The 25,370-nt window shown below is 38.4% G+C and overlaps 1 protein-coding gene across 1 annotated transcript in view; it reads left to right on the top strand.

Moving 5' to 3' along the window:
* Positions 1 to 25,114, top strand: part of LOC127426084 (BMP/retinoic acid-inducible neural-specific protein 1) — a 254,315-nt gene extending 229,201 nt beyond the window's left edge. The window contains exons 7-8 of the mRNA XM_051672601.1: positions 7,942 to 8,164; positions 23,642 to 25,114. Of these exons, the coding sequence (XP_051528561.1) occupies positions 7,942 to 8,164; positions 23,642 to 24,782 (1,364 nt within the window). The 3' untranslated portion in view covers positions 24,783 to 25,114. The remainder of the gene's footprint in view (positions 1 to 7,941; positions 8,165 to 23,641) is intronic.
* The last annotated feature ends 256 nt before the right edge of the window (positions 25,115 to 25,370 follow it).

Below are 25,370 nucleotides of genomic sequence, written 5' to 3'. Positions count from 1 at the left end.
AATATATTTATATAGAGCACAGGACACTCAAATTGAGTGCATGAACCTGAAGGCCGCTGTAACACTCCTCTGGACCAGACCGAGCCTGAAGAGAGCACACAAATGCTGAGTAAATGGATGAATCCTTAGAGTAGTCTAAGACATACACAGGCATATGCAGGGTTGGGGAGTAACGGAATACATGTAACGGGATTACGTTTTTAAAATACAAAATATAAGTAACTGTATTCCACTACAGTTACAATTTAAATCATTGGTATTTAGAATACAGTTACATTCAAAAAGTATTTTGATTACTGAAGAGATTACTTTGCATTTTATTGTCATTTGTTTCATTTAATATTTAGTCCTTTCAGATGGAAAACATTTATACATATAAATGATGTGATCCAAAGTGCATTTGAACAGCGGTGAAACACTTTCTTATGATGTGTTACATTCATACGAGCAGACAGAGAAGTAAGTTTGAAGTAAGTTTGGAGCAGAAGAAATAGAAATAAACCTTGTGTAAATTGACAGCTTTACACTAAGCTAAAATTCTATTTCTAGCCATTTTACATGCACATGTTACCAGGCACAATCATATTTTTTTTATCAAGAAAATTCATGTTGGATCATAATTTCTTTTTTTCTAGTAAGACCTTTGATATTAGGGCAAAAATCTTATTTTTGATAATCATTTTTGTATTGTTTTCCTGTAAAAATATATTAAAAAATCCTTAAAACAAGATCAATTTGATTTATCTTGTTTTAGAAACAACACTGCATAAGATATTTAGGTTTTTCAGGGGCCGTTTACACGACAACATTTTCAACTAAAAACAGAAAACTCTGTGTAAACATACAAAAACGTGAATTTGTGAAAACGATGACGTCATGCGTATGCGTATTACGTGTTCATTCTATAGGCATACGTGCGAGTATTTCAAAACAAAGCGCTAGACATTCAAACCTACAGTGGCAGACTACAGGACTGTGTTTGTGCTGCTCAAGATTTTGAGTTTATTGACGCTTCTCCAGCAAAATAATTGTAGTAATAAAGCAACCTCATCATCTTCATTGTTTGTATTCACCGCTCTGTGGAAGAATGGTTATGTGCGCAGGCGCGTAATGTTTCTTTACAAAGTGACATCGCCAACTTCTGGCCTGGCATTCATAATACAGTGTTTTTAGCATTTTCGCAGATCCGTGTGAATGGGGATTGTTTTGACAACGTTGTCGTCTGTACGCGAAACGTTTCAAAAACGCAAAGGAAAAACTTTTCAGTTTTTAGTACATCGTTGTCATGTAAACGTACCCTCAGAGAATGCATTTTTAACATGTGTATTTTATCTTCAAATCAAATCAAATCAAATCACTTTTATTGTCACACAACCATATACACAAGTGCAATGGTGTGTGAAATTCTTGGGTGCTGTTCCGATCAACATAGCAGTCGTGACAGTGATGAGACATATACCAATCTACAATAAACATCAGATTTACACAACACAATTTAAACATCTGTTATACACATAATTACACTCAACAATATACAAATAATAACATACACTGTACAGTATACAATACACACAATAAAATAAAAAAGTATATATAGTATATATAAAATGTACAGTAGGTTGTACTGTATTGACATTCAGGCTGTCGGTTGATAGTAAGTTGTTAAGAGAGAATATAATATAATAATAATATAATTTATGACAGTCCGGTGTGAGATATAAGAGTAAGGGTAATAAAGTGCAGTGCTGATGTATTTTGATCAATACACGCAAAATCGTCAGGATTGCGATTATGAATGGTTTTTTTTGTTTTGTTTTTTTTTTTAAAGTTTTTATTTCATTTTTATAAAATAGAATGCAATGGTAACAGATAGGCTACATGTTAAAAAGAACTAATATTACTTTAGAGTGCTTTTAAGTGTCAACCAAGCCCCCCAACCATGACACCTATTTCAAATCTACTGAGTTTGCATGGATGATTTAAAGAGAAATACAAGACACAAAATACAAACCATTTTATTTGGTTCATTTTCTTTTAGTAAGTTCATTTAGTTAGTTTTAATATCTATAACTTACACTGAACTTGTAAAACTACATTTACAGTAATCACCTCATACAGGGGAAGATTACATGTTCACCTTCTTTAGTAATAGGCTTCAGCTCGCTCTCTGTTGAGCTGAGACACATTTTGCTCTACCTCTTATGTCGTTTATGGAAAATATATAAATAAAAAAGTGGCAAGAGCACAAGAAAGCGATGTAAAACTGTCTGAAGATGTAAAAATGCAATCGAATGCAACCATTACTGATACAATTACTGATTAAAACAGGTGTTTTATACCATTTCCTGTGATTTATACTGCTTGTTGCAGCAATATGAACTTTGCATAAATAGCGGTGGTGGGTTGGGTTTGGTTGACCCTGGTGCCCCCTCAAAACATGTTGGTGCATGACGCACCTGGTTATAGCCCTACTTAGTAGTGTACTGTACACCATGCCAGAAAGAAACTTAAATTCATGTGGGACTATAATTACAACAGGCAATTTAAATATATATATATATATATTTTTAAACATTTTACATAATGTAGTGTGTGTGTGTGTGTGTGTGTGAGAGAGAGAGAGAGAGAGAATGTGAATTTGTGGAGACTGGGTGCATATTTTATTTTGTGTGTGTGTGGGGGGGGTCGTAATAAGTTCACAGTAGGCCCACCTCTTCAAACACTACGACACCACTGAGATTAATCATATGAAATGTCAAACTAATTAAATTAAAGATGCAATTATTGCTTAAACATGTTAATAAATTCATATTTTATTGCCAATAAGCACTGAATAATCACCCAAGTCATCCTTTTGAAGTGTGACTGAATTTTTTCGTAACTGGGTTTGGCACGAGCTGTCAGGCATATGTATAATTCTAGTCATAATATGGTGGAAAGCACCAATGCCTCTAGAGTTTGAGTGAAAAAAGCTTAAAATTTAAAAAGCCTAAATATTCGTAAGAGAAGAAATGGGAGGAGTCACGTGACGCCATGAGGTGGTTACAAGAGTGGGGGATGTTGAGAAACGGATCGATTATCTGGAGTCATAGGAGAGGGAATTAGCTGCTAATATGCTAGCAACCAAGGTGGATTTGGATTGTGTCTGGGAGAAGTTGGAGGACATGGAGAACCGTAGCCGGCGGAATAACGTCCGAATCGTCTGAATTCCTGAAGCCGAAGAGGGTCAGGATATGGTGAAATTCCTGGACAGGCTCTTTCCGAATCTGCTGGACATAACAGGCCATAAGGTGGAAATCGAGTGAGCTCACAGGGTTCTGGCTCGGCGATCCGCTGAGGGAGACAGACCCTGATAAATTCTGGCCAAATTTCTGAGATCATCTGATAAAGATCTGGTGTTATGTGAGGCAAGGAGTAAAGGAAGGCTTTTTTGGAAGAACCACAACATTTTCTTGTCCCAAGACTTTGCAAATTCGACAAGAGAGAAACATGATCGATTCAAGGAATGCAAGAAACTCTTACATCAATGGAAGGTTGATTTTGCATTGATGTTCCCGGCCAAATTGAGAATAGATGCTAAGGATGGCCGTAAAACATTCACATGTCCCCAGCAAGCAATGTCCTTCATAAAGTCAATAGAGTATGTTATTTTGTGGTACTCACATTGTAGCCGAATGGACCGGCTCACTGAACATTCACTTGACTGTTCGAGGAAACTAAGCGCCTTTTTTGTTTTTTGATTCTTTTTGTGCTGGTTCCGTCTAGTGGCTGGAAAACTTCTGGCTAGATATATAAAATAGAGAGAGTCTTTTTCTACCATTATTTCAGTGAAATCTGCTGGTGATGAAATATTTACCTCAGCCATTGATATTAATAATGCTTTTAAAGAATTCTATCTTGATCTCTATAGTTCCACGTCTTCGTCTACTGATGAGGATATTAGAAACTTTGTGGAACCATTAGAACTTCCTAAACTAACGGCTGAGCAAAAAAAATCTCTTGATTCTGAGATAAACCTTGGGGGAACTTGTCAAGGTAATTAAGGCCTTGCCTACAGGCAAGATGACTTTGCCGCTGAGTTTTTTAGATCTTATGCTACAGAATTGGCTCCACTTTTGCTAGAAGTTTATACAGAATCATTAAAGAATGGAAAACTTCCACCAGCCATGATGCAAGCCCAGATCAGTCTGATTATTAAAAAGGACAAAGATCCAAGCGAGTGTAAGAGTTACCGTCCATTTTCCCTGATCCAGCTAGACGTTAAAATATTGTCAAAATTTTGGCTAACCAATTAAGTAAAGTTATGACATTTCTTATACATATAGATCAGGTGGGGTTTGTTCGGGGCCACAGCTCTTCTGATAACATCAGACGTTTCATCAATATCATGTGGTCAGTGGCGAATGATCAGACTACGGTCGCTGCCATCTCACTTGACACCGAAAAGGTGTTTGGTATGGTAGAATGGGATTATCTTTTTAATATTTTGGAAATGTACAGGTTCGGGAACACTTTTATTGGTTGGATTAAGTTACTTTTTAGACCCGGTAGCAGAGGTACAAAAGAATGGATTAATTACAGATTATTTTACTCTGGATAGGGGCACCTGGTAGTGTTGCCCTCTTTCCCCATTATTGTTCTATCTTGCCCTGGTACCATTAGCAGCCGTGATAAGAAAGGAGGATGATTTTCCAGGGGTGGTGGCGGGAGGTGTGGAGCATTAGCTTTTGATTTACGCTGATGATATTTTATTATTAATCTCCAACCCTACTAGATCTATGCCTTGCCTTCACAGAATTATTAATTCCTTTTTCTAAATTCATGTGATACAGAGTTAATTGATCTAAATACGAAGCTTTGTCTCTGACAGCGTACTGACCGGTAATGGCTTTTCAGCCGTGTGCCTTCCAGTGGCCCAAACAGGGCATTAAGTATTTGGGTATTTTATTCCCGGCAATTTTGACCCTTTAATAAAAAGGTTTTCGAGTGATGTGGGCAGGTGGGCTTCATTACATTTATCTATGATTGGGAAGGTTAATGTTATTAAAATGAATTGTATTACAAAATTCAACTACCTGCTACAGTCTCTCCCTATAGATGTCCCCTCTCTTATTTCAAGCAATTTGATAGCATAGCGAAGTCCTTCATTTCAGAATCAGAATGAGCTTTATTGCCAAGTATGCTTACACATACAAGGAATTTGTCTTGGTAACAGGAGCTTCCAGTGTACAACAATACAAAAACAATACAAAAACAGCAGCAAGACACTAATTATACACATACGTACAGACACACACATACATACACACACATGGGTAGTGCAAATCTAATACAATCTGTTTTGTACAGTGCAAATGTTTTTTTTTTTTTCTGTTTTTTTTTTTTTTTCAGAGGAATGAAATGGCAGAAGAGGTTGGATGTGTTGGATAAATATAAGAAAGACTAAACTGTGTATTGCACATAGTTATTGCTCAATTTGTTATGGTAAACGTCCCAGATTACATTTCATTAAATTGCATAGGCCGATTGACAAATGTTGGCTATGACTACACAAGATTTAGTTTTATTATTATGCATTCGGTCTCATTGGTCGCTTCCACCTGTGGTAGCCCTTTCCTGGTTCTGTATTGAACAGGAAGTTCTTGCCCCTATCAACTAATCGGAGAAGTTAAGTTACACCCCGTTATCTCACATTTGCACTCGATATGGACAAAAGTGTCCAGAGTGTTTAATTCAGACATTTATTGAAATGTTGCCTCGAGCGTATGGCTGAATCCAAAATTATGTATTAATAAGTTCCCTTTCTGCTGGTCAGAGTGGATTGTGAGGGAGGTTAATACACTTGATGACCTATGTAAGAGTGGAGTCCTTTGAAAATTTGGTTCAACATTTTGGGATTCCCAGATCTCAGTTTTTTAGGTATTTACAGCTGTGCCACCTGCTCTGTACTATATTTGAGAGTAGCATACACCCCCCTAAAGCAGCAGATACTCTGGGAGTATCAGAGGTCATGAGGCATCAGAGTGTTACTCTCTGCTAATTCAAGGTCTGGGGGATGGAGCTTCAACTTCTATCAAGAGATTATGGGAGAAAGATTTAAACTTGGTATTGGAGGAGGGAGTGTGGGCTAGGATTAAAAAAAAAATAAAAACGTCAAGTCTGTATCTAGAGATGCAAGGGTGCACCTTATGCAATTCAAGATTTTACATAGATTCTATTGGACCCCCTCTAGATTGGATAGGCTTGGTCTTAAAGACACACCCACCTGCTGGCAATGCCAGTCAGAAGATGGAGACACAACCCATGTGTAACAAGGGTAAACGTTGGGAAAGGAGGCGAGAACCGGCTTGACAGTATAAATAATATTTTAATAAAACAAAAAGACACAAACATAAACACATGCAGGGCAGCTGCCCGTAATTCTTTCTCCCTCGAACTGCCGCCTCAGGTCACCTTTATCCCTCTCGAGTGCTTGATTAGCCTGATTAGGGGCTGGGTGTGCAGCATCACAACCCGGCCCCGCCCCCCTCCCTGCCACACTCCTCTCTCCTTTCCTTCAGGCTGGGCATGCCCTTCCGGACCCGCCTGCCGGCAGGTCATCCCCAACTCTTCGGACCTGGGAGGGTGACAAACAAACATCTTGCTCCATATATATATTTATTTATTTCTTTATTTATTTTTTGTGTATACTTATATGTGACCACAAGGATGTTTGTTGAGGGTCAGGGTGGGGTTGGGGATTGGGGAGGGGGAGGGGTAATAGTGGGGGTTAAATGTTGATTCTGTGTATATATATGTTTTGCTTTTCTTTGTTATCTGTATGAATCAATAAAAAATTTAAATCTAAAAAAAAAAAAAAAAAGAAAAGAAACGGACATCTTTTATGTGCCTGTGTGTGTGTGTGTTTTCTCTATTCTTTCTGGCTATTTACATAATTTTCATCAAGCAATTTCCACAACACACCAATAAACACCGGCACTCTACAGACAGTTGTGTGTCGTTGCGTTGAGGCCCGGGGCGGTTTCTGCATTCAGATGCCACACGGTTTCATTTTAATAGCATTTCAAAAACAAACGAAATGAGCAGGTAGAGTTTTTAAACACTGTGAGCACATGTTCACATCATTATATTGACATTTTCTATATGACTGCTGCAGATATTTACATGGACCGTCAAGCAACCTGGATTACACTGGAAAAGACAGTTTTCTTGTATGTCTCGCAGACACGTTCATAGTCAATACATGTATTAATGCATGTTAATTTGTATCAGCACTCATATGATTTTCAAATGACATCATAAATGTGCAGATATGGTTCTTGAACATGAAACTGACTGTGTATTCAGACCAGTGTCTGTTATTCCAATGAAACAAAAATAGTATTCATAATCTTTCATTCAAATGTAATAACTTGCTCTGTCTCTGAAATAATTTCTTTTTCAGCTGATGTCACAGAGGCCGTGCCATTGGTTAATGTTAGTAAACAGTTAAATACAGTATCTATTTAGGCGTTATTTTAGACTATTGTTGTAGGTACTGCAGCCTTCCTTAAATCTTGCCAATAGTTAACACGGTAATATAATGGCAATGAGACACCCACTTTTCACCATCCAATCAATTCTCATTGGATAAAATCAAGTCCTACCCCTCCCATCCCTCCCATGTCTCCCAGCCTGGTCTGTTTAGATGGTTTTAGAGGGTTATGGTTTTCATGGTAGCTGGTCAGACTCGAAGATAACAAAAAACATAAAACCTTTTTAAACAGGGTTAACATATTACTTTGCATAAAAAGTAATATTTTAACATTTATAGTTACTTTTTTTACTGAGTAAAACAATATTGTAACATGTTCCTTTTAGAAGTAACATTCCCCAACACTGTTAACCTCTCTCTCTCTCTCTCTCTCTCTCTCTCTCTCTCTCTCTCTCTCTCTCATTTAGATGAGTTTAAATCATTTCTCAAGCGTTTACCTGCGACTCATTTCCTGCCAGTGAGCAGTGTTCATCTGCTGTGGGGCAGCGACTGGGATCTTCAGAACCGATATCGGCTCCTGCAGAGCTCACTGGAGGTCCAAAGACTGAAGACCCAGCGTACGGCCCGCAAGCTCTTCGGTCTGAGCATTCGTTGTCATCACAACCCAAACCACCAGATGCCCAGAGAGAGGTGAGTGCCAGTGCACACACTCAGGACCAACCACTCATGTTACTTTACATGAGAAATCAGCAGGAAAATATGATCATAGTCCATGGATTGTTCTCAATAGAGCTGAACAGTCACCACACACATTTTCCATGGCCTTGGTTCCAGAAGTATTTTACTTATTTATTTTCTCCATAGGAATTTAAAACATTTCATAATATTACTCAATAAAGTGTTCAAAGCCTTGAACCAAACCAACTTGCATTGCAATGTTTTGTTTGAAGCAACCCATATCTCTGTTCCCGTTTCCATTGTAATAGTGACTTTTCTGATTGGTGGATCTCTCTTCAGGATTATGGGTAGTGTAGTTTCACTGGGAATTCATGAATTAAACAGAATATGGCTGCACAATTAATTGGATTAAGTAACTAATTCCCTTTAGCTATGCTCCAGTTGTGTCTAAATGTTCTATTTATTTAGGTGTTTTTATGCAACATTGATCATTGTAGCCAATCAGAGACATGTCCATTGTGCACATGAATGCAGTGATCAGAGTGTTAAGATTAGTCGAGGGCTAGACACATCTGACTTTTTTGCATTTTCTGTGCTGAATGGATGTAAACATGGTAAAATATGTTAAATTGATTTGAGAGTACTACCGTCTTAATGGCTGCTGATAGGTTTATCAAATTAGCTGAAATATTGAAACGAACCAACCTAGTCTCATAGAATAAACGCAACTATAACTACATTTTTGCAAACTGATTTTGCATGCCGAGTTCTGTTTCATTGCAGTTTCCTGATGAAAATAACAATAGAGGCGCTACACAACTGTGTGTTTTATTCACTTTCACAGGATTCACAACTGCAATGGCTTATTTTGACTTTATAAACACTTTTTTTGCACTATTACTCACACACTGCTATGTTATGATATCGAAACACTTTTACTGTAATGAAACATTTAAAAAAAGGTTACATTTTAAGCTTTTATTACAGACCCACCTAGATTTACACACTTATTCCAATGTGATTAGCTTCCACGGTAGGTCACATGATAGTGTTGGATTTTTGGAATCGGAAGACTGAGGCTTGAGACCAGTCAAACACAAAAGCTGTCACGAGAGGCGAAAGTGTCATAAGCCCTATTTGGATGGCAATTGTTTCTCAGGGTGATGTCTGTAAAAGTACATTTGCATGGCTACTCTGTGATAAAACACATGCGTTCGAATGAAAATTAAATCAAGAGGGACGAGCGAGACTATTCATGGATCACATAATTCCAGTTGTGCTTGTTATATGGAAAATTCCTCAATCTACAAACTGTGTCCTCTGTATTTGCGTTCAAATATGTTTGGAATTACACTAAAGTGAAAATAACATTTTCAAAGCATGTATATGGGAATCACGCTGCAGACATTTACAGTGTGCATTTTCACATATGGCACAAGCCAAAATTCTTGTGCAGAGCAATTAAACTAATCAAGAAACTGTAGGGGCAAAACTGTTTGACAACACAAGCCAAATAAATCTGTCAATGGGGGTACACTTGCTTCGTTTCTCACCATTTTTTTTTTTTCATCTCTCTCTCTCTCTCAAGCGCAGGCAGGGAGAGAGAGAAGCCGCACATATCACGGACAGTAAAAATAGTTAATATTAAATTTGAGGTGCTATGGTTAAAAGGGTTTTATTATGTTTTGCCTATCAAAATGATGGACATCATTTGGAATTATCCGTCAGTGTTTATTTAAAAAGTGGCAGGGGGAATTAAACCTTTTAAATAAGGTAGACATTAACCCGGCCACTTTTCTGGGACTAGTCGACCCCTATAAATGAGTAGTTGTGCAAGCCCTATGTATAAATACGTATATACAGTATAGTACAAGTTTCTGTATTCAAATGTTATATATTACAATTGTATTACTTACCTGTTGCTGCCATGATAATGGCCCATTTCAAAAGTTTTTGTGATCTGGCTCTCGTTTTTCTTTTACTTCTATTTAAGAGTTCCCACTCACTGTGGTGGAGCGGCGACGTAATTTTATTATTGTGAATTATTTCAAACATTTCTGTTACACAATCCGACATTGTTCATAACTGTACATTACCCCCAGAGCTGTTAAAGCGCAGTGCAACCGCATGACACTTTGCAGTGGTCAAAAAGGATTTCCAGAATGACTTTTGGATTATAAACTCGGAGAGTTGGATTCGTACGGTAATTAAATTACAACAAGAGCTTGGTGTTTGTCAAAAAACAGCAGGTAATTAGTCTGGAAATTTTCTTGCGGGAGGTGGGAGAAAAACACTGACATTTCGGATTCAGACGGCAATATAATCGCCGACTACCCCCTGTAAATGCTGGAATTACCTCGCGTCCCCATGTAAAATAATTGTCGTCTGAATAGGGCTATAGAACTGTCACAAAATGAATGTGCTTTTCATTTCTCATTTTGTTTTAGGACACTATCGGTTAGGTTTAGGCATTGGTTAAGGGTAAGGAGGTCTGTTTAGTGTCTACCTCTCATTTGATTTTAGATCACTATTGGTTAGGCTTAATTTAAACTGTTAGGTTAGGGAGGTACGTTTTACTCATTAAAACCTCCATCTAATATTCACCTTAATTTCACTTGCTTTTGGCGCCCCCTGCTGGACATTTCACTGGAAACTGCAGCCAAACGTGTAATAAGGCACAGAAGTTCATTTTGCAAAATGATGCCACGGTCACATAATGTTCATGAGACCAGGCTGAAACAAACACACAAGAGGCAAGGAATGTGTGGAAATTTGTGAATGAAATCTGCAGTTTTCTGTAAACGTCTGCACACACAGATCCCGTATGTCTCTCAGTAACAGTCGTACATGAAGACGTTTCACATGAAGACAGTTCTCAGCTTGTTTTGGGCGTGTAGCCCAAAGAAAGAATATGGTATGCAGTTGACCTAAATAAAATACGTTTCTTCGTGTAAATTCTGTTCATCAAAATGTATATTCGTGAATATCAATGTAAATCATTAACAATTAGGTCAATGATTTTTCTCATAATCCTGCAGAAAACAGAATTGTATATATAATTAATAATAATTAATAATTCCTTACATTCAAGACACTCGAAGCACTTTACATACCGTAGTAGTGGGAAATTCTCAACCACCTCCAGAATGCGGCATCCACCTGAATGATGCGACAGCAGCCATAGTGCACTAGAATGCCCACCACACACCAGCTGTCATGTACTGTATATACAGTATATATGCATAGTCATGTTGTTCACCAGCAAAACGTGGTGAACAGTGTTGGGTAGATTGCTTCTGAAATGTAATCTGGTACTGATTACAAATTATATCAGTTATATAATCTTTTAAATGCTTTTTTTTTTTCAGTCCTGGAGCAATCAATGGTGTGAGTTTGGGGCAGGGCGGTCTTTTTATTCAACTAATGGCAGATAGGGAGAATGTTCAGAAAATATGAAAACAACATTATTTTTTGCATTTAGCGGTGCAGAATTGACACACTTCAGCTTTAAAAGGCATAACTTTTGGTTGAACTAAACAAATGCAGTTATGTGGTCATTAGCATACTTGACTTAGCAAACAGCGAACAATATGCAAAAGAGAAAGAGCAAATAACCACATGTACTGTAAATCAATAAAAAATAAACTCTGCACATTTTATAAACATAGTTGTTTATGGGCTAAGGAATATGAGAGCATCAGCTAACACTGATGTGGAAGTGGCTTACCCACGCTACAATGTGGTTTTGCCAAGCTCTGAACTGAAGCGTTATCAAAGCCGAACAGAGCACATGCACAGCTCTACAGGGCACACTGCAATGATGGCAACGGCACAGAGAAACAGTGTGAGACAGAGAGGAATACCAAATGGAATGACTGTTTTAATTTCAGGTGAGCTCAGGACTCTTATCTGTTCACTGTACTGCACCAAATAGAAAATTTCCTCTGATTTTGAGGGCTTGAAAAATGCTGGACTTCAAAGTACAATGTTGTTCTGTCTCGAAAGAGAGAAAGTAAATTTCTGTTTGTGTGTAAGACTATATTCATACTTCAAAGTCAAAGCGGCTAGTTTAGCTAACTGATAACAGTGCACCAAATTAGCATCCAATTTGAATAAACTAAGCAGCAGGGCATGCATTTCTTCATGGTTAATAATCTCTGGGGGAAGAGACAGCTTGACTACACTTCCCATGGTTATACAGCTCTTCTTGAAACGTATGCTTTCCCGGTGAACATACTTGGTGGCGGTAACAAACCTCAGCACTCAAGGTGGTGATAGTTACATGTCTATGCCATTAAACTACATTATTCAGGTAGCTAACTATAAATGTGTCAGCACATTTGTAACTAAGCACGATTCTCTTCAAACTGTTGCTCTGTCATAAAATTAGTAATTGTTTAAAAACTTAAAATAGCAACGCTAAAAACTTTACTACATTAGCTCAGATTTTTTCACAATAGTGTCGCTTTTCCAGTAATGAGCTACATTTTCCAACTTGTAGCACTGTAGTGTCACAAAATGCTACATTTCCTAAATAGCACACGTACATCTCTAAGATGTCTGTTTTGGATCTTTCATCTGGGAAGCATCACAATCTAATTAACATCTGCTAAACATCTTAAAAAAGATCAGATTTACAAATATTTTAAATCAAAAGCATCTCATAGACATCTGCTGAATGTCTTACTGATATCCAAGACATACTTACTGACATACTGTATGTCTTACGTCTTACATACATACTGACATACGTCGTATTGCCAATGAGCAAACAACGTAAAAATATGTCTTCCAGATGTAAACACACACATCAAATAGACATCTGGGTGATGCACGTGTGCTATCAGGATTGTCACATTATGTTGTGAACGCAGCATTGGAGCCGAGGGAGTAATCAACCATTTCCTTAAACTTAGTGTTGAGAACTCGCATGAACTTGCTTTCATTTTAGTGAGTTGGTTCTTTCGGACAGTTCATGTAAATTAAATAGTTGACATTAGTGATTCACTGATTCACTTGAGCTTCACGCAGCCTTAAAGGGACTTTGCCTTTTTTTAAGCAAAAAGTTTAGTTAAAGGTGCTGTAAGCGATTTTAGCCATTCTACTTCCACAAGACTGAGCCATTGAATTAGCTACGCCCTCTCTTTCCAAAACCTAGCACTCCAAAGATACCAAATTAGCTTTATTGAGACCAACACAGAGCAGAATCGGTTGTCAAAAGCAACGGCAGCAAAATAGCATCTTCAACTGGCAACTGTTATGAACAACATGCCATGAAAATGGCATTAAGCCTCAATAATTCACAGCAACTAAAATACTATGAGAATGCGCAAAATAATTGACAGGGAGAAAGCGTCAGAGACCGGGGCCCACAGACACATTTTTATTTGCTGTTTACAGAGTCCAGAGCTGTCACAGAGACCGGTGAGAAATCTCACGACACTTATTTCATTAATATCTTTCAGGGAGTTATTTTGCATACATTTTTTTTGCATACTTTTCCATGAAAAAATTGCTTATAGCACCTTTAATTTATCACTATATTTCAATCAAGTTATATAAAATCTGGTGGGCCACACTTTATTTTAAAGTGTTCATGTTACTGTCTATTTTCATAGGTAGTAATTACAGATAAATACAAATCAACTACATGTATTTGCTGTGTAATTATTTTGTAGAGCTGCTTGTACTTACAGATTGTTTTTGTTATTACTATAGTAATTCATAATAATAACATGTAATATGTGTAACATGGACACTGTAAAACAAAGTGTTACCATACACAGGGTTCCCACAAGTCCTGGAAAACCAGGAATCTTGCAATGCAGTTTTCCAGTCATGGAAAAGTCATGAAAAATTAGAAAAATACCTAAATGTCCTGGAAAATAATGATTTGTCCTGAAATAATCCTTTTAGTATAATAGAACTGTTTGACTGTGTTTGCTAACAAGGTTTTTGTTACCTGTACAAAAACATGGTAATGTTCGTGACTCGGAATAGGAGTCAAATACACAAATTTGTATAATTTTGTCACTGCCGGCAACATTTGCTGCGGTCAGAATCCGAGTGCGATCGTTCCCGCACATGCAAATGTTGGTATATCGGCTTTTTCACAACTTTACAACAACTTAAAACGTGGCTGATCCAATCAGATTTTAAAGCTAGAACAATCTGTTTATTACCATTTGTTCTAAGCTTGCAAGCTCAGATGGCTTTTATACAATTGCATGTATCCAAGCTGTTGTTTTCTCGCTGTGCTGTCAGTCAGCCTATCGGTCCTGTCTCTGTTGACCTGCTCTCTGGCCTCAAGGTCCTGATGAAGAAAGATGGCTGCTCGCTTGAGAATGAGTTTCCTGCTGATGCTGAACAGCCGTTTGTTGCTCATTTTTAGCAGCAAACTGCCTCTATCTGTCCGACAGACTCCCGAGACAGAAGCTGAGAAACAGCATTCTGCTTCCAGTTTGGCACACCAATTATCAAGAGGAATAAAACTTAATTTGGTTCCAAACTTTGGTTACTCAAGATTATTGAGTAATTATAAATCATTTAGTAATTATTCAGTAATTTCAAGATGGCGCCGTGGATGGCTGCTTCGGTGTGGAGCTCTCTAGCGTTTTTGTTACTTTTGTTTGTTTGTCATGTTTTTTGTCAATCTTTTTGTTCCCGATCAGTTTCACCAGGGATGAACTGCTGAAAATTCGGCAGAACATACCTGATAAATTTTTTGCCGGTGTTTGATTATTCAGATGTTTCATTAGACATATTAGTTGGAGGCGCAGTGGTGTTCTACAAGTACTCCAAGAGACGGAAGCGAGGGAAGCGTGCCGGCACGCTTGTGAAGCTTCGTCAGTGCACCTGTAGGACTCCACTACTGAGTATTCATCTGCCGAATGTCCACTCCCTCGCCAACAAAACGGACGAACTGCTTCTGCTCACTCAAACAAATAAGGAATTTTCTAACTCCGCTGCTCTGTGTTTCACAGAAACCTGGCTGAATGAAGCCATCCCGGACAGCGCATTACATCTGCTGGCCTTCCAGCTATTCAGAGCAGATCGTGTTGCAGTATCATCTGGGAAAACGAGAGGTGGTGGAACATGCTTTTACATCAACAAAAGTTGGTGTACAGATGTAACAGCATTGAAGAAGATGTGCTGTCCTAATTTAGAAGCGCTCTTCATCAACTGTAAGCCTTTCTACTCACCACAGGAGTTTTCCTAGTTTATTCTGGTGAGTGTGTACATCCCACCACAAGCATGCGTGAACGCAGCACTGCAACAGCTGGCTGATCACATCACAGAGACGGAGCAACAACACCTGGACTCTCTTATCATTATTCTGGGAGATTTTAATAAAGCTAACTTCACCTGTGAACTGCCAAAACAAAACATCACATGCCCCACCAGAAAAAGAAATATACTGGACCACTGCTACACCACTGTAAATGATGCATATTGCTCTGTCCCACGTGCAGCTTTAGGACTCTCTGATCACTGTCTGGTTAATCTTCTCCCAACCTACAAGCAGAAAATAAAATCAGCTAAGCCTGTAGTAAGGACTATAAAAAGATGGATTAATGAGGTGTCTCACCTACCTCTCTGAAAGTCTGTGCTGACCAATTGGTCACCATCTTCACACAGATCTTCAACAGATCACTGGAGCAGTGTGAAGTTCCCTGCTGCTTCAAATGCTCCACCATCATTCCGGTCCCCAAAAATCCCCAAATCACAGGACTTAATGACTACAGACCTGTCGCTCTCACATCTGTGGTTATATAGTTGTTTGAGAGACTGGTTTTGGCCTACCTGAAGGACATCACTGGACCTCTGCTAGACCCCCTACAGTTTGCTTACAGAGCAAACAGGTCTGTGGATGATGCTGTCAACATTGGACTGCATTATATCCTGCAACACCTCAACAGACCTGGGACTTATGCAAGGATCCTATTTGTGAACTTCAGTTCAGCCTTCATTACCATCATGCCTGATCTTTCTCAACCAAACTGACCCAGCTCTATGTGCCAACCACAATCTGTTGGTAGATCAATAGTTTTCTGACAGATAGACAGCAACTTGTGAAGATGGGGAAAATCACATCTGGGACCCTCACTATTAGCACTCATGCTCCTCAAGGATGCTTTCTCTCTCCACTGCTCTTCTCCCTGTACATGAATTTCTACACTGCAAAGCACCCCTCTGTCAAGCTCCTGAAGTTTGCAGACGACACCACGGTCATTGGCCTCATCCGCGACAGTTACGAGTCTGCATACAGATGGGAGGTTGGACAACTGGATGTCTGGTGCGGTCACAACAACTTTGAGCTGAACAAGCTCAAAACAGTGGAGATGATAGTGGACTTCAGGAGAAAATCACTCTAGACCCCACACACCCTGCCCACTCCCTTTTTGAACTGTTGCCCTCTGGCCGGCGCTATAGAGCACTCAGCGCCAGGACAACCAGGCACAAGAACAGTTTTTACCCTCTGGCCATTTACCACATGATCAATTAAACTGCATAAATATGTCATGTACATATGTAAATTCACTCCTATTTAATTAAATAACTGTACATACCCCTACCTTGCACATATATTACCACTTGTACATGCACATACGCCATTCTATGTTATATGTCTATTTTTCACTAACAAATGATAATACAACAAAATGAAGTGTTAAAAATGTGCATCAGGTGTGCAATTGATGCTTTATGTATTTTATAATTCTTGTGCTGCCTGTTGCCTCTTAAAGTGGCTAAACGAGAATTTTCTGGCAAGCTTGATTGCTATTTTTCATCATCAGTACATAAAATGTATAGGAACTAAACTGTATAGTCAGCAATTACAACAGTGAGTGTGTTTTCATGCCGATAATGCCAAATAAACCATGTAAGGTCATGTAAACATCTTAAACAGTGTTCTTTTTATGGAGCTAAGGTTATAAATGTCTAAAGCAAAGAACCATTGGCACACATACATTTTTGCCATGTTCTGGCAACTTATTTAATGTGTGCATGTCTTGTGCACATCTGTTTTCATTTTTTTAACGTTAAAACTGAAGAAAAAGTTTTCTTGCATTGTTAGGGTTTTATAATGAGCTGATTTTGATAGTTCAGTCATGACCAAGGTTGCCACCCATCGCGTAAAATACAGGATCGTTCCATTTTTAAAGATGAAATTATGCGTCCTGTATCGAATTAGTACGGATGCGATTTGTCCCATATTTGAGCTGGTCAGATGGCATTATGGTAAAATCGTTCCAGATTGCTAATTTAACACTGATATAAGTTGGAAAATGTAACCTACGATGGGTAAGGGACTGTCTGAAAAGTTTTTTGTACTATATACAGGTGCATCTCAATAAATTAGAATGTCGTGGAAAAGTAATACAAGTAATTCAGTAATTCAACTCAAATTGTGAAACTCGTGTATTAAATAAATTCAATGCACACAGACTGAAGTAGTTTAAGTCTTTGGTTCTTTTAATTGTGATGATTTTGGCTCACATTTAACAAAAACCCACCAATTCACTATCTCAAAAAATTAGAATACATCATAAGACCAATAAAAAAAACATTTTTAGTGAATTGTTGGCCTTCTGGAAAGTATGTTCATTTACTGTATATGTACTCAATACTTGGTAGGGGCTTCTTTTGCTTTAATTACTGCCTCAATTCGGCGTGGCATGGAGGTGATCAGTTTGTGGCACTGCTGAGGTGGTATGGAAGCCCAGGTCTCTTTGACAGTGGCCTTCAGCTCATCTGCATTTTTTGGTCTCTTGTTTCTCATTTTCCTCTTGACAATACCCCATAGATTCTCTGTGGGGTTCAGGTCTGGTGAGTTTGCTGGCCAGTCAAGCACATCAACACCATGGTCATTTAACCAACTTTTGGTGCTTTTGGCAGTGTGGGCAGGTGCCAAATCTTGCTGGAAAATGAAATCAGCATCTTTAAAAAGCTGGTCAGCAGAAGGAAGCATGAAGTGCTCCAAAATTTCTTGGTAAACGGGTGCAGTGACTTTGGTTTTCAAAAAACACAATGGACCAACACCAGCAGATGACATTGCACCCCAAATCATCACAGACTGTGGAAACTTAACACTGGACTTCAAGCAACTTGGGCTATGAGCTGCTCCACCCTTCCTCCAGACTCTAGGACCTTGGTTTCCAAATGAAATACAAAACTTGCTCTCATCTGAAAAGAGGACTTTGGACCACTGGGCAACAGTCCAGTTCTTCTCCCAGGTAAGATGCCTCTGACGTTGTCTGTGGTTCAGGAGTGGCTTAACAAGAGGAATACAACAACTGTAGCCAAATTCCTTGACACATCTGTGTGTGGTGGCTCTTAATGCCTTGACCCCAGCCTCAGTCCATTCCTTGTGAAGTTCACCCAAATTCTTGAATCGATTTTGCTTGACAATCATAAGGCTGCGGTTCTCTCGGTTGGTTGTGCATCTTTTTCTTCCACACTTTTTCCTTCCACTCAACTTTCTGTTAACATGCTTGGATACACCACTCTGTGAACAGCCAGCTTCTTTGGCAATGAATGTTTGTGGCTTACCCTCCTTGTGAAGGGTGTCAATGATTGTCTTCTGGACAACTGTCAGATCAGCAGTCTTCCCCATGATTGTGTAGCCTAGTGAACCAAACTGAGAGACCATTTTGAAGGCTCAGGAAACCTTTGCAGGTGTTTTGAGTTGATTAGCTGATTGGCATGTCACCATATTCTAATTTTTTGAGATAGTGAATTGGTGGGTTTTTGTTAAATGTGAGCCAAAATCATCACAGTTAAAAGAACCAAAGACTTAAACTACTTCAGTCTGTGTGCATTGAATTTATTTAATACACGAGTTTCACAATTTGAGTTGAATTACTGAAATAAATGAACTTTCCCACGACATTCTAATTTATTGAGATGCACCTGTACATGTACAACATTACACAGATTAAGTCATAAAGACAAAAAGAACAGGTGATGGAAAAAATAAATAAAAATGATTATAAAAAAAATACTTATAAACCAACCAAAATGTACTGTATATATAAATAAGATAAAGAAGATAAATAATTGAAAAAATAAAAATAAATATATATTATTATATATAAAAGATGTATTTTTTTTTTAAGTCATGGGTCAGGAAAGTTCTCATTTTAGCATATAAGAAAGGATATACAATTGTTATTATTAATAACTCTTAACACATTGATTGCTGAAACTGTGGGGGATGTGGTAAGGGGCCGACTGAGCAAACTGAGCAGATTTACATTTTAGGCAAAGAAAGAGTATTGGCTTGATATTTCACATGTAAGCGAGCTGATTGGCTAACAAATAAAAAGTTCAATGAACCTATCAGTTTACACCATTCAGAATTTCAAGACTGAACTTAGGCTGAGTTCTGAATGGCATACTACCCATACTACTCCTACTACTGTACTTCTGCCATATATGTCTATAGCAGAAAAATTATAAGTAGTTTGGTAGTATGCCATTCCGAACTCGGCCTTAGTCATTTATCAGCATATTGCTGTACATGTAAATGCACGCAATGAGGAGGAACCACAGCTTGGCTTAACCTCATCTTTGCTCAATTATTGTCCTTTTGCACATGGTGCAGTTTCTACTTTTAGGAAGCACCTCAGAGTCAGCTGTTGTTTATTCCTGAGTTGGGAAAAAGCTGATGCAAGTTTTACATGAAAATTTTGTCTCTAGAACTGCATCTTTCTGAGAAGCTTCCAAGATTAGGTAACTGTAAAAATGTCTGGTTGAAATTCCTCATACTAAGTCTTTAAAGGCTGTTTTTGGTTTATTTGCTTGGTCCAAACCCAAGTTCAAACCTTTACTTTTTGGGGCCACTCTATGTTTTTAACACATACAGCAGATGTAAATGGCTTTTAAAGTAATTATGGTAACGTCTGATAAATTGCTCTGATCAGACTACCTTAAAGAGCACAGTTGCCTCGACTGCAGTGACAGATAGGTTCACACCTCAGAGAGTTCTGTGCCATTTGAGTAAAGGACGCCTCTCTCTGCGGTATTTAATCAAACCAAATGATGCAACTAAATGAGTAAACAAACTATGCCGCTTGTCTCTGCTTATGCAAAGCCCCAAAATTACAGTAACCAGCCTATCTGATGGCTCGCTCTAATTATAGATATCTGTCATTAGCAGTGAGCTCTACCTTCTAAAGCTGTGATGTTGTATATAAAAAAGGCTTGCAGCAGCCTTTTCGATTTCATAAAAGAAATGAGCCAAATGCACAGTCCTGTATATGGCTCATTCTACAGTCTGTTCTCTCTCTACCTCTCAGTTTTTCATTAGAGTAATGAACATCATACAGTCTGTTCACTAGAGCTGTGATGCGCCATTACAAACATGACAATGTGCAAACAAACAGCATCCGTTTGCCGTCATCTCCATCTCATTCCCCACGGCAAACTCCAGTCGGCAAAACAAATAATAATGAAAAATAAAGCCAGCAAGCCACTCTGAAATCCATATTGGGAAAGCAGTTACAGAATATAACATATTGAAGGCTTGGGTTTAACATCGCATAAAGCTTTCTAATTGCAAATAAATACAAAAAAAATACTATATGCCACAAGCGAGTTTATACAAGACTGCATATGGCTTCAAATTGATTGGGGCCAATCGTCAGCTATTTGTTGATCAAGTAATCTGGACTGAATTGAAAGTCAAATAACATTTTGCCAGGACTATAGATTATTTATGTAGACACCACATGCAGTACAGTTTTAACCATCTATTTATACATTCAACCACTATTGATAGTAAATGGAAATGGTCAATAGCTCTCATTAATTCACCAATCATTGAACAATTACATGCATTGCAGTTTCTGTTGTACATGTAGTACAAAAATTACTGATGAAATAACCTATTGATGAAATTTGATATATAGTATCTTGATAATTATGTATTTGCTCTAAAATGGCTTAAATGTTTTTTTTTTTTTTTTTTTTTTTTGGTTTGGAGGGTTTTATCAGAGAAACCATAGTTTCAACCAAAAGCTATTGTAGCCAATTAGATTCAAAATGTTTAATTCATGTAGTGAAAATCTAGTAAAAAAAAAAAAAAAAAAATTCATAAGGCATGTTTTTTCACAGATTTACACCAAATGAACACAATTAAGAATGATATTTGATCCTTCAATGCACCAATATACAACAATACATTACATTACACACACATTATATATATACACACTGGCGGCCAAAGGTTTGGAATAATATACAGATTTTGCTCTTATGGAAGGAAATTGGTACTTTTATTCACCAAAGTGGCATTAAACTGATCATAATGTATAGTCAGGACATTAATAATGTGAAAAATTACTATTACAATTAACTTCTTAAACTACTTCAAAGAGTTCTCATCAAAAAATCCTCCATGTGCAGCAATGACAGCTTTGCAGATCCTTGTTATTCTAGCTGTCAGTTTGTCCAGATACTCAGGTGACATTTTGCCCCACACTTCCTGTAACACTTACCATAGATGTGGCTGTCTTGTCGGGCACTTCTCACACACCTTACAGTCTAGCTGATCCCACAAAATCTCAATGGGGTTAAGATCCATAACACTCTTTTCCAATTATCTGTTGTCTGTGTTTTTTTGCCCACTCTAAACTTTTCTTTTTGTTTTTCTGTTTCAAAAGTGGCTTTTTCTTTGCAATTCTTCCCATAAGACCTGCACCCCTGAGTCTTCTCTTTACTGTTGAACATGAAACTGGTGTTGAGCGGGTAGAATTCAATGAAGCTGTCAGCTGAGGACATGTGAGGCGTCTATTTCTCAAACTAGAGACTCTGATGTACTTATCCTCTTGTTTAGTTGTACATCTGGTCTTCCAAATCTCTTTCTGTCCTTGTTAGAGCCAGTTGTTCTTTGTCTTTGAAGACTGTAGTGTACACCTTTATATGAAATCTGCAGTTTTTTGGCAATTTCAAGCACTGTATAGCCTTCATTCCTCAAAACAATGATTGACTGATGAGTTTCTAGAGAAAGCTGTTTCTTTTTTGCCATTTTTGACCTAATATTGACCTTAAAACATGCCAGTCTATTGCATACTGTGGCAACTCAAAAACAAACACAATGTTAAGCTTCATTTAATGAACCAAATAGCTTTCAGCTGTGTTTGATATAATGGCAAGTGATTTTCTAGTACCAAATGATCAATTAAGCATGATTACTCAAGGATAAGGTGTTGGAGTGATGACTGCTTTTAGACAATAAGACATTTTTGTAAATGAACAGAATGAACTACAACTTTCACTCACTTATTTTTAAGATCACAGTTGACTATTGTTAATGAGTCAAGTTTATTATTATAATACTGAATTATTGTAATTATTTTTAGGGTTACATTTGTTTTATACAACATTAATATATTTCTGTAGTATTTACTTAAACTTTTATCTGGAGCTTATATTTTGGCACAAAACTGAAAGTGCATGAATGTGTGAAGCTGCAAAACTATCACAATGCATATGAACCACTCTGAGAGTGTTGAAAACATTGTATCAGGAGCCCTACGTGTGCAAACAGAACCATCTACCAATTTAATGAAATTGTAGCCTTCTGCAGTTTAAAAATCACATGACCATATCACAATTTTACTGTAATTTTGATTAATTGTGCAGCCCTGAAGGATCGTGAAATCAGTCTTATGATGAGCTCCTTAGGAAACGTACTGGCAAAATAAAAGCACACTAAAAGCATCATGATATTCACAATATTCCTTAATTTCACATTTACATTTATTCATTTGGCAGACACTTTATCCAAAGCCAGTACTTACAAAAGAGGAATAATACATCATAAGCGACACATTTTAGGGAGACAGCCGTGCAAAAAGTGCATTACAAAGTTTCACTAGCATCAGAATAGTAGTATCTAAGACAGCTTAGAGTGCAAAAAAAAAAAATATATATATATATATATATATATATATATATTGTTTTATGAGTGCATGAGTGCTCATGGAAAAGATGTGTTTTTATATCGCCAGCAAAATCACCACAATAATATCATGAATATTTGATGTATCACCCAGCCCTATGCCTGGCTAAATTGGTTTTAGACAAAATTGTAATATCTGCCCAAAAGTATTTTCATTGGCACAGTCTGAGAGCTTCTTGGTTGTTCACGGTCTCTGCTCACTCTCTGGGTTCATTAACATGTCATCTTAACCTTTAGTACTTTGTCTTCCAGAAATCAAAATACGAGCACTCAGTTATCCCTCATGCAGCAGAGAAACTCCAAAGCCTTTCAGAATGACAAGGCAAAATGCCTGCTGAAAGAGAGAAGATGAGCTGTGCAGGGGGAAAATTTGACAGAATACATTATCCATTTTAGTGATTAGACTGTAACAAACGTCAGGAGGCTGAGGCAGTAGCTTTGTGCTTTTGGACTTAACGCTGCATTATTAATGGATTCTTCTACCTACCTGCCTGACTCTATTGTTACCTGTCTGTTTGCAGATCGGTGCTCCAATGGCTGAACCGGGTGCAGTCATTCCTCTACTGCAATGAGAATGGTTTCTGGGGCACATTCCTGGAGAGTCAACGCACCTGCGTGTGTCACACGGGGGCCAGCCTGTGCCAGCGGCCAATCCCTTGCATGATCGGCGGAAACAACAGCTGCGCCATGTGCAGCCTGGCCAACATCTCCCAGTGCGGCTCCTGCAACAAGGGCTACAAGCTGTACCGCGGCCGCTGCGAGCCACAGAACGTAGACTCGGAGCGCAGCGAGCAGTTCATCAGCTTTGAGACGGACCTGGACTTCCAGGACCTGGAGCTCAAGTACCTGCTGCAGAAGATGGACTCACGTCTGCACATCCACACCACCTTCATCAGCAATGAGGTGCGCCTGGAAACCTTCTTCGACCCGCGGTGGCGTAAGCGGATGTCCCTGACGCTCAAGAGCAACAAGAACCGCATGGACTACCTGCACATGATTGTGGGCTTGTCCATGAAGATTTGCCAGATGCGCAACAGCAGTGTGGACCCCATGTTCTTCGTGTACGTGAACCCGTTCAGCGGGAGTCACTCCGAGGGCTGGAGCATGCCGTTCGGCGAGCACGGATACCCGCGCTGGGAGAAAGTGCGTCTTCAGAACTCGCAGTGCTTTAACTGGACTTTGTTGTTGGGGAACCGCTGGAAGACCTTCTTTGAGACGGTGCACATCTACCTGAGAAGCCGTGCCAAAGTGCCCACCGGCCTTCGGAATGATACAGGCCAGGGCCCGGTGGACTTGTCCGACCCCAACAAGCGGCAAATCTACATTAAGATCTCGGACATACAAGTGTTCGGATACAGCTTGCGATTCAACGCCGATTTGTTGAGGAGTGCCGTGCAGCAAGTCAATCAGTCGTACACGCAGGGTACCCAGTTCTACTCGTCCTCGTCCATCATGCTCTTGCTGTTGGACATCCGTGAGAGAATCAACCGTCTTGCCCCTCCAGTGGCCCCTGGGAAACCCCAACTGGACCTGTTCTCCTGTATGCTGAAACATCGACTCAAGCTTAATAACAGCGAGATGATTCGAGTGAATCACGCCTTGGACATGTACAACACAGAAATCTTGAAACAATCAGACCACCTGACTACCAAACTTTGCTGAAAAATACCGTTTGAGAGAAGAAAATGTTCTATAGAAAAAACTGTTTGAAGACAAAAATCTTTTTATTTTACTCTTTTGATTTGGAACCTTTTAGTTTGCTTTTTGATGTATTATTAACAACTTTGTAAGTGTAATTGTTCAACGGAAACTAAAAATACAGATAAATCATTTTAGTTCACTAAAGATGATAAATGAAAAAAAAAAAAAAAAAATACTGTATCATATTTGTCAAAGCATGTCTGTCATTTCCTAAAAGAAAATAACGAAAATATATATATAAAAAAAAAAAAAAAAAAAAAAAAAAAACAACAAAACAAAACAAAACATAAAAACATTAAATTCGACATCCCGTGACACAGAGGCCTTGATTTTACTTTGAGGGAAAAAGGTAAATTTTAAACTGCCATTCTTTACTGGTTAACATGTTTTTAAAGATGTCACGAATACTCCATAAGGACAGAACTTAAATCTGTTTCTGGAACAGTAGTAAATTACCCAAAAGTCATTTAGGCCACAACTAATTTAAGTTTTCTAAGGTCTCTGTTTTCGGTTGAGGAAAACGCCGATCTACTGTGGATGAGAGGTGTA

The sequence above is a fragment of the Myxocyprinus asiaticus genome, chromosome 3, assembly GCF_019703515.2.
Source record: "Myxocyprinus asiaticus isolate MX2 ecotype Aquarium Trade chromosome 3, UBuf_Myxa_2, whole genome shotgun sequence".
Lineage (NCBI taxonomy): Eukaryota > Metazoa > Chordata > Actinopteri > Cypriniformes > Catostomidae > Myxocyprinus > Myxocyprinus asiaticus.
This window is presented reverse-complemented; position numbering and strand designations above follow the sequence as displayed.